The following is a 10046-nucleotide window of genomic DNA, read 5'->3' as shown; positions in this document are numbered from 1 at the left end:
GTGTCACCTGCAGCCCGTGTTGTGAAAGACCCAGATCGTGTGCCAGCGAGTTTAGTTATTTCAGGCAGGCTTTGTCTCCTGCGTGTACCGCAACCTTGGATTAAAAATGGCGTTAAAAGCTGCGCTGGTTTGCCTTCTGGGTTGGGGATTACTTGGCTCTGTTACTGACCTTATAATATAACCTTTCTATATACAACTGACCTCAAATATCCATAAATCTCACGATTTAGAGCAGGAAGAACTTTAGCTATAGCATTATCCAAGTTTTTATTCTCTTGATACTTCAGTCATTTCACTGAAATTACAGAATATTCTGCGATGGAAGGGACACACCAGGATCATGGACGTCCAGCTCCTGGCCCTGCACAGGACACCCCAAGAGTCACACCATGTGCCTGAGAGCATTGTCCAAAGGCTTCCTGGGCTCTGTCAGGCTGGTGCTGTGACCACTTTCCTGGGGAACCTGTTCTGCTGCCCAAACACCTTCTGGGTGAAGAACCTTTTCCTGATATCCAGCATAAACCTCCCCTGACACAGCTTCATGCTCTTCTCTCTGGTCGGTTTTTTCTGTTCATAATTTTTCTGTTCATACTTTATTAACCATATCCACTACAGTAAGCACTTACATGCTACGCTTTGAGGTATCTGCCTCAAATTCCACAACTTTCAAAATGGTGGTTTTGCAAGTTTGGTCCTTGCTTACAGTACTGCCAAGCATTCGGTGTCTGACATCCCAGCCTGCCCTCAGGCTTCCATCCCAGACATCAAGTTTCCATCCTGGCCCTGACAGGCATCTTTGCCTGCCCTTGGGTTTCCATCCTGACCATCAAGTTTACATCCCAGCCCTCACAGGCATCTCAGACTCCCTCTGGAAGGTCTGTGGACCAGAGAGGCTTGGCCAGATGTCTCCTCAGATGGGCTGCTGAGCACTTACCCAACACACATTTCAGAGTCTCAGGAAAGGATCTTGAAGAATCCAATGACTAATGCAAGACCAGCACCTTTGACCGCATTACTGGACTTCCACATTGTTTGCATAATGGCTAGATGAGCACTTAACTTTAGTCAATCTAATTACACTCTTGGAAAAACAATTACACAGTTTTCTTCTTTCTCAGGAGTAGATTTGTTCTTGATTGGTTAATGCAGCAGTACTACAGGCCTCTTTCTTTGACAAAGAGCTAACAAACAGCAGACTTGAGTGTTACTTGAGCAAAAGCAAAGTGCAGGTGATCTTTCTAAATGCATCCAGTTCTGCAGGAATTCTCTTCAGGACCCCTGCAGCTGTGTAGCTTGAGTAGTGACCTTCCTCTGACCTTATCATATTCCTGTTGCTGAAGCTAAATGTGAAAAATCAGGGTTGTCCAGTTAATTGCCCCGTAAGTGTAGCAGGGGTTATACTGTCCTGGTTTTATTCACAGTTGGGTGTGGTTGGAAATAAAAGAAGCAAGCAAAAATAAGACCTATGATGGGACAATTCAACAGTCACTGAAAGGTGTTATCCTGCACTTTACATCTGTTTAGTCATTATTTGGATGGCTTACCTGAGATACTACAAAAATATATTAGGGGGAAAAGGCTGTAACTGTTTGTATTTTTTAACTCACAGTTCTTACAATTGCTATAATCTTGCTACAAAAATAAAGGCTGATTTATTTATTTTTCAGATCAGCTAAAGTGTTAATGAGTGCTGGCAGCAGCAAAGAAGATCTGGATGACATTATTGATGAAATCTGTAATGACAGCAGCTTTACCAAAACACCTCCGGTGAGTAGGGGTTTGCAGAAATTCAGAACAAGTCAGGTTCAACAAGGGAAGTAAAAGCACCATAAGCTAAAACTTTTAAAGCAAAACATGAATGAAAACAAGCTGTAGAATAAACTTGGAAAATAAAACAGAAAGGAAAATGCAGTAATCCTGTGAGGAGCAGGAGAGATGTACTTACCTAGGCAATAAGGGGAAATTAAAAGACATGCTAGTTCAGAATAGAGCACAGTGTCAATGCTCAGAATCACAGAATGGTCACAGTTGGGAGAGGGACCTCTGGAGATCATCTGGTCCAACCACCTGCTTCAGCAGGACTGCCTAGAGCCAGTTGCCCAGGACTGTGTCCAAATGGCTTTCAGTTATCCCTGAGGATGTAGACTGCAGCCTCTCTAAGTAGCCTGTTCCAGTGTTTGACCACCCTCATAAGTCATAAAGATTTTTTGTATGTTTGAGTGGAAATTCTTGTACTTCAGTTTGCACCCATTGCCTCTCCTGTCAGTGATCCCACTGAGAGGACTCTGACTACGTCTTCTTTATTTCTCCCTGGCATACCTTCATAAGGTTCTCCTGACCATTGTTTCCTCCAGGCTAAACAATTCCAACTCTCTTAGCTGCTACCTGGTTGTCAGATGGTCTAAATCCTTAATAACCTTCATGGTCCTTTCCTGGGCCCACTCCATTATGTCCATGCCTCTTTTGTATGGGGCATAGTGCTCCAGACATGTCTGTGAGGTCCAGTCTAGAGGAATGTGACCTGTCCTGGTCTTCAAATACAAGAGAGAGATGGAGCTACTGGAGAGCCTCCAGCAAAGGCCATGGAGATGGTTACAGGACTGAAATGCCTGTCATATGACGAGCAGCTGAGAGAGCTGGGGCTGTTCAGTCTGGGGAAGAGAAGGTTCCAGGGAGATCCTATCAATGCGTGTAAAGAGCTGTGGGTGTAGTAAAGGACAGGCCAGACTCTCCTCCAAAGTGCCCAGTGACAGGACAAGAGGCAATGGGCATACACTGGAACACACAAAATACCATCAGTACACAAGAAAACACTTTTCTTACTGTGGGGGTGGTTAAACACAGGGACAATCTTCACAGAGAGGTTGTGGAGTCTCAGTCTGTGAAGGTGTTCAAAATGCAGCTGCACACAGTCCTTGGCAAGCTGCTGAAACTGATCCTGTTTTCAGCAGGGGAAGGTCCCTTCCAGCTGAAATGATTCTTGATTCTGTCTCATCAGTGCTGAGTAGAGAGGAAGGATCACCTGCCTGGACATGCTGGCAGCACCCCTCCTGATGTATCCCAAGACACTGTTGGCCCTCTGTGCTGCAAGGGCGCATTGCTGGCTCATGGTCAGCTTGATATTGACGGAACTTCCCACAGCCCTCTCTGCAAAGATGCTTTCTGCCTGGCCAGCCCACATGGTGTTCTGTGCATAAGGATTATTCCTCCCCTGGGGTAGAGTCTGCATTTCACCTTAGCTGAACTTGGAGATTCTTCTCATCCCATTTCTGGAAGTCATGTGAGGTCCCTCTTAATGGCAGCTCAGTCATCTGATGCACCAACCGCTGCTCCCCGTTTTGTATTCTCTACAAATATCCTCTCACTTCCCAGCAGGAGATGGAGATGAAGCTGCAAGTTTACATTCTCAAGACAGTTACAGTGATAGAAGGCATTGAAAATTGATATTCATTTGGGTATCAGCAGTAGAAAATGGTGTTACTTACACTTCATAACCTCCTGCAGATTCCCTTATGTTCATGGGTGACATTGATTTTGTTTTGTTTGTCTTTGATTTTTTACAAAGTGACTAAATCTGAACCAACAAAAAATACTTCTATACATATGAAGGAGAGAGAATTATGCCAGTAAATTTGTATCATTTTATCATTTTATATCCCTAGAACTTCCCATTCAGGAACTAGAGTTCTCATATTCTAGAATTCAAATAAACTCTTCTGTGTGCAGCAAATAAGAAACCTTTCAAAAACTCTATTTTTTTGAATATCTAAGTTCTTGATGGGTTTTAATGAAACAAAAGCTAAAAAACATCTAGGAAGAGGGTTCCAAATTATAACTGGTTTTAAAAGCAAAATTAGTTAAAGGAGGGCATGAAATACTAAGTCTTGATTTTAAAGTCTTAGTGATCATGTGGTGGGGAATTCCTTCACCCAGAGCTGGAAATTCAGTGTGGGAAAAGAAACCTTGTTCCTTATTTACCTGTTACTTCAGAGCCTGACAAACTTGAACAAGAAAATTCCCAAAGTCTTAGTCTCCTTCTTCTGTGACTGAGATTTTCTGCCTCCTGCTTATTAAGTAAAACAGAATATTGTGACTTTGCTGTAATGCTGCATTTTATTCTTTGGTTGTTTTTAAACAGAAATTGAAGTCTAATTCTGCAAGTCTCACACCTGAAAGAAATAGTGTTGTTGTACAGGCACATGGGAAAAGGTAGGTGAAAAATGTTCTGGCTTGTTGGACATTGCTTGATTATAACTTCTTATCAGGCTGACAATACTGCTGCTGTTTAATCTGTGTTGGCATTTCTTAAGAAAGACATTGAGAGGAGAGACAGTCTTTTTAAAGAAAAAACAAAAATAAGCAGGTAATTTCAAAGAATTATGTTAATGTGTTTTTATGTGGTCCAAATAATTTATTATAAATTTATTAATTATTTCAGCTATTGAACAACATCTTCTTTTGCCTTATGGACATATACATTTATCAAATGCAGCAATGTAGATCTTTGTATATTCAGCATAGAGAGTGTTTTTTGTAGAGTTTTTCTTTGAATAATTTGATCATGGAAATTGTAAAATTCTGTAGTTTACAAGCATTTGGATGCTTTGTTTATATTTTTTTTATAAATACCATGCTGTTAAACTAGGAGAAATATTGTACTGCTTTTTCCAACCTGTTCAATTTTTTTTAATTAATCCATATAGATGCTGTCCAGTGTACCTGGGTGGAAGCCTTTCACCATCTGGGATAGGAACAAATATTTCAAAAAGGTAGGAAACCTGAAAAAAAATATGTGCTACTTGCTTTATCATTATTTTTATTCACAGCTGTGTTTCTGTAGTGGTACAAAATGCTGCATTTGAACTGGGCAGGACAGCCTTACAGTCATCTAAGGAAGTGGCTGCCTGTAACTGCACTTGAAATCAGCTGGTCCCTTCCAGTCCTCTGTTGTTGACCACCTGGCTTTTTGCTTGTTTGAAGTGGTGAAAAATGCTTGCAAATGAGACATGAAACCAAGAATCAGTAACAAGTAGTGAAGGAAATTGCTGCTGTGTTATTTTCCCTGCCTCTCTTTATCTTTGTGTGTGATGCCAAGTACTTGACTTAAATCAGTGTTTGGGCTGGTTGAAATTTCCCAGAACCTGAACTGAAAATGGTCAGAGCACTTTGCAATTGCAGCTGAATTCAGCAGAAGAGATACTTTGATGATTTATCCACAACATCCTTTAGAACATTACTGCATTTCCATGTGGCATTTTTTGTAGTAAATAATTGTGCATTCAGCACATATTTGTATGCTGTCCAGGTGTTGTATCAGTGAGGAAGACTAAAGAGAATATATCAAATGAATATCAGTTTGTTTTATGTGTCCAGTGAGGATAGGAACCTGTAAAAATAATACATGAACATATAATTAAATCACATACCATAATTCTGAACATGCCAGAGATGTAAAGGCTTTAAGATTAGGTGACATTACTTCTAGTGTTTCTGAGTGCTGTACTTTGACCCATTGATGGTGGATGTATGTTGTATCAGTCAGCTTCTCTGATTGTTCTTCTTTGTGCAGAGCGTGTGATCGGCTGCGCTGCACTGCTTGTGACTTCCGCGTGTCGCTTTTCAATGACTACGTCTGGGATCAGTCCTGTGATTATCTTTTTTTCAGGTGTGTCTGGGGTGGGTGTTGGTGCTGTGCTGCCATGCTTTTAGGCTCAGTAAGAGCAGGAAAGATGAAAAGCCCTTAGCACTGCATGCTGCCTGTTTGGGATCAGGTGGGACAGTCTGTGGGGAGGGGGAAGCAACATCTCCCAAAATCTGTTTCCATCCATTTCTATCTCTTCTCCTATGACACTCCCTCTGCTTTTAAAAAGAATTCAAGTTTCATGGATGAAAAGCCCAGCTTATTGCTGAAATAAGCAGGTAATCCATGTGATGGGTTGGACTCTGCCAACCAGTGCAGGGTGTCTACAATGTCAGCAACATGAATACAGGCTGTTCAGCATGTGCTTTGCACCTCACTGCACTCTTACAGACTGTGATGGTTTCAAGGCAGATGTTCTTTTTTCCACTATCAGGTGTGCTGTCACGTTCAGTGAAAATCAAATAGCTGTATTTCTTAACAGATTTCTTTATTGAAGCAAATTTTGGTTAAATTGAGAGGTGGATTTTTGTTTTCTGCTTGTATTGTGATATTTTTAATTCTTTAAATAGTTTTTGAAGACTTTAAAGTAAGGAGTTCTTATTTTCTGTTTCTCTGAAGCTTATGCCAAGACTTGGTGAAAGATAGTGTAGTAGGCATGTTCCTAATAGATAACAGATTTGGATTCCTCTTAGTAAGCCTCTGTGTGAGCCTGGTAACTGATGGAAGAGGTGGATGTGTTCAGAGTTATGTGCTTGAGAGTGATGTGACAGTCAGAGAAGAACATTAATGGAGATACCAGCTCCTTTTCCATTATTTTGCCTGTGTTTCATCTTTGGTTATTCCATTATTTTTCGTCTGGTCTCAAAATTTGTATTTCTTATTGAATATCATTTTTCCCATTATTTAAAGCAGTTTTTAAAATACCATGCTGCACTAGTCTTCCTAAGATTAGTTTGGTAGTGGAAAAGGTTTAAACAAAAGTGGGATTTTTTTATCAAGATTATTTTGCTTCTCAGATCTTGAAATTAATAAATGAAACAAAAGAAGAAAATCACATGAACGTCAGTAGTATCAGATACCTGTAACATTGATTAAAATCTGTAATCTGTAGCAAGAGATTTAACTGTTAATTTTGACAAACCTGAATTTTAGAAAGCAAACTTTGAGGTTAAACATTTCCTTCCATCGATAGGTGTCTGATCTCTTTTTCTAAAAATTCTTCCCTTGATACTTGTTTTGAGTTTTTGTTATTTAATTGGGCTTGTTAATGTTGTTTTTGAGCAATTCAGTGTCCAGTGGCCAGGAGGAGGCCATAAGAGCAGAGATAGCTAAAATGCTACACTTTCACTTGGTTTTTTTGAAAAAACTTGTTCTTGTCATAACATGCTGATTTTTCATTTGTTATGGTTAATGGCTGCACAGGAATTATTTGTGGTTTGATGTACATTCTACCCTTTTACGGCCATTTCATTTCAGTCACTTTAGCAATCACCTTGAGTAGTAGTTCCTGATGAAAAATTTAACTCCATCATTTTACCCATTATGCATAGCAATTTTTACAGTAAGTTTGATAAGATAAATACATTTTTGGGTAATTTTTTTAACACAAGAATTAGCTCTGCTTGGTTTGCTTCACAGTTCTTTCTCTGGAGGCTGACTGGAAATATCTAAACCCAACAGATAACATTGTTTACAAAAACATCAGTCTGTAGTTTATCTGAGAACACAGAAACTACACAGCTCAGGAAAGGAGTGTTCAAAACAGAATTCAAACATATCCCTAAATTAATCCATGACAGCAGTACTCAGAATTGTCAAGATGTCTTCTGATTTGAAATGGCCTCATGAATATTTTTTCTTTAAAAAAAAAACAAAACAGCCCAGCATGGTCCTAAGATGAATTCACTTCTTTGGCAGGAATAACATGCCTGAGCTCAGTAAACTAAGAGCAAAGATGATAAAGAAGAAAGGAGCACGTGCATATGCTTGTCAGTGCAGCTGGAGATCCATTGATGAATTAACTGACCTTCAAACAGAGCAGCAGCTTCGCTGGGTTTGTGGTAAACATGGAGAATGAAGTCTTCTTGTGTAGGATACCTACTTGTGTGGAAGTGGCTCTTAAAATCAATTTGTTTCCTATGCAGTTCTCTGAGATCAGATGGAAAATTGAATACTTAAAACTAGAAATAGATTGTAACACCCAGATTTCAACCTGAAAACTTCTTTTAAAATTTAACTGTCTTACAAGCAGTGTGGGGAGTTGAATTGTTAGGAGAAATAACCAACTTGGAGGCTTTCTGGAAGCTAAATGAGGTTAAAGTTCATACTCAGTAGTGTTAAAGAAAAGAAGGGGAAATAACAGACCTGGGCATGGGCAAAGCATCTTGAGACTCTTCCTCACATCTAGCAGAGAGCCTTATTTCCCATGTCTGCAGAATCCTGGACTCAAAATGATGGTCTGGGAAACAACCATGACACACAAGCACATAAACTTCTGCACAGAAGTGAATCCTGCTCTTCTGCTTTGCTCATAGTTGTTAATGAGCAAGTGGTTGTTTGTCTCTTAAAAAATTACTATGGGATCAGCTCTCATCTTAAAGGTTTCAGCACACCCCAAAACTTTACTTACTTTTACCCACCAGTAGCCAAAAATGCAGGCGCTGAATATTTTCTTCCAGTGTCAACTGCTTTCTTCAGAGCACCTTGTGCTGACTAAGGACTTCTACCACAGTGAATTTCTTGAACTTCTCTTCAGCCCCCACTGCACAAGAAATGAAAAAATTGTTGTGCAATTATTAAATGTGCAATTTTAAAATATTCAGTTTTAAAGAGATTCTGAAGTCTATGTTACTCTTTTATCAGTATTTTCAATGGAAAAAGGCTCAAGCTTTTAAGAGTGAGAAAATATACATCCCCACTCCTGTTCAAGTTTAGATTTTTTTCAGTTTCACTTACCTTTCACTTCAGCTTCTCTTGAAAAAATTTTGTCTTTAGATAGTGCAACTGTCCTGTTTCAACACACTCCCCTCAGTAGCATTGTTTGGTGAGTTGTCTTGCTTACAATCATTCATGAGCTTTTGCTTTTCATTATGTATAAATAACACAGAAGATAGATTTGAGGTTTCTGCAGGGGGAGAGGGAGGAAGGAGTAACCAGTCCTGTCATTTACTACATTGAAAAGTGTCTCAATATGGGAAGTCTGTCTGTGTTTTTGCTGCATAGTATGTGTATCTGTACAGATAAATTCAGAAATACTTACTTTGGGCAATTCTGGCTTTACAGAGCCATTTCCCTTTCTCTGAAGTTGTGCTCATGGTTCTAATCTGTATATTTGTTCTGTTTCTGAGCCTTTCCAAAACAATTGTATGGTCTTACAGAGGTGATTCCTGTGTCTGTCACCCTTTGGAGGAGCAGATCTCAGTAGTGATTGGAGGCATCATGCACTCTGCACCCTGCTCACCTTGTCCTTCCATGGGTGCTTGTTTCAGAGCCTGCAGAGCCCAGCAGTGTGCCTGGGAAGTCTGGCAGTGCTTCCTCAGTGCTCCAGACTGCTCCTTCCAGGGCCCATGCAGCCTTGCTGGAGAGTCAGGGGTGACTTGGCTTTGGAGAGGTACTACTTGGCTTGATGGTGTAGACATATTTAGGGTCATGTGTTGTTTTCAGTGAATTTGGTATTTTGGGCTGAAGTTTCAACTGCTAGAGTCCAAAACTGCAGTTTCAGGACCAGAGACCAGTTGACTACTGCTCAGTCTCAGCTCCTAAAAGAGCTCTGCTTGTCTTTCTGTCCTTTGTGAAGATACAACCCTGGGGTGTACACTGTGAGTATTCCAGGGTGTTTTTCAGGTGGGCCCAGGCAACTTTCGTGCCTGGAGAACATCAGTGCTAAGAATAAGAGAAGAGCCCAGAGGTAGGTAGCAAGCTCTGGGGAAGAAGAAACCTGCTTTCCATTCTTCTTGAAGAATGCATTTCAAAAAGTGCTGAGTTGCCTTGGCTTTTCTGTTCCAAGGCTGTTTGAAACTCATGACCAAGTAGTTCCACAGGGTGTCTTGACTAGAATTGTACTGGAACTTGTGCCACAGTGTAGAAACAAGCAACAAGGCCTTGCAACCTGTGAGCCAGAAATGAGGGAAATCCTAATTCCCATCTCAGTTCATGAGACCAAGTCTTATGTGACTAGGAAAGGGAGCATGTCTCCTATACCCTGAACACTCCCCTGAAATAATCAGGTTTATTCAAGTGTAATTAACTTGTTTCTGGCCTTGGTCAGAGTGGTGGGATGTGACAGCTTTTTGTCCAAGGGAAGTTGTAAACAGGTACAGAATAGTACTTCTGGTTCAGGTTTTCAGAATTTATCATATTTGTAGATTTGAGAATAATTGCTGCATCATTAGGTACAATTATTTTA

The 10046-nt window shown here is 40.3% G+C and overlaps 1 protein-coding gene across 1 annotated transcript in view; it reads left to right on the top strand.

The window, feature by feature from the left end:
- The window catches only part of CFAP418 (cilia and flagella associated protein 418), a 9772-nt gene extending 272 nt beyond the window's left edge, over positions 1-9500 (top strand). Inside the window, exons 2-6 of the mRNA XM_054269864.1 lie at positions 1668-1767; positions 4139-4209; positions 4704-4769; positions 5570-5665; positions 7559-9500. Coding sequence (XP_054125839.1) covers positions 1668-1767; positions 4139-4209; positions 4704-4769; positions 5570-5665; positions 7559-7718 — 493 coding nt within the window. The 3' untranslated portion in view covers positions 7719-9500. The remainder of the gene's footprint in view (positions 1-1667; positions 1768-4138; positions 4210-4703; positions 4770-5569; positions 5666-7558) is intronic.
- Positions 9501-10046: the final 546 nt, after the last annotated feature.

Source organism: Melozone crissalis, unplaced genomic scaffold (assembly GCF_028551555.1).
Source record: "Melozone crissalis strain CALT ecotype California unplaced genomic scaffold, PUWL_Pcris_2 ptg000002l_1, whole genome shotgun sequence".
NCBI lineage: Eukaryota > Metazoa > Chordata > Aves > Passeriformes > Passerellidae > Melozone > Melozone crissalis.
Note: the sequence above shows the minus strand (reverse complement) of the source record. Positions and strands in the feature narration are given on the sequence as shown.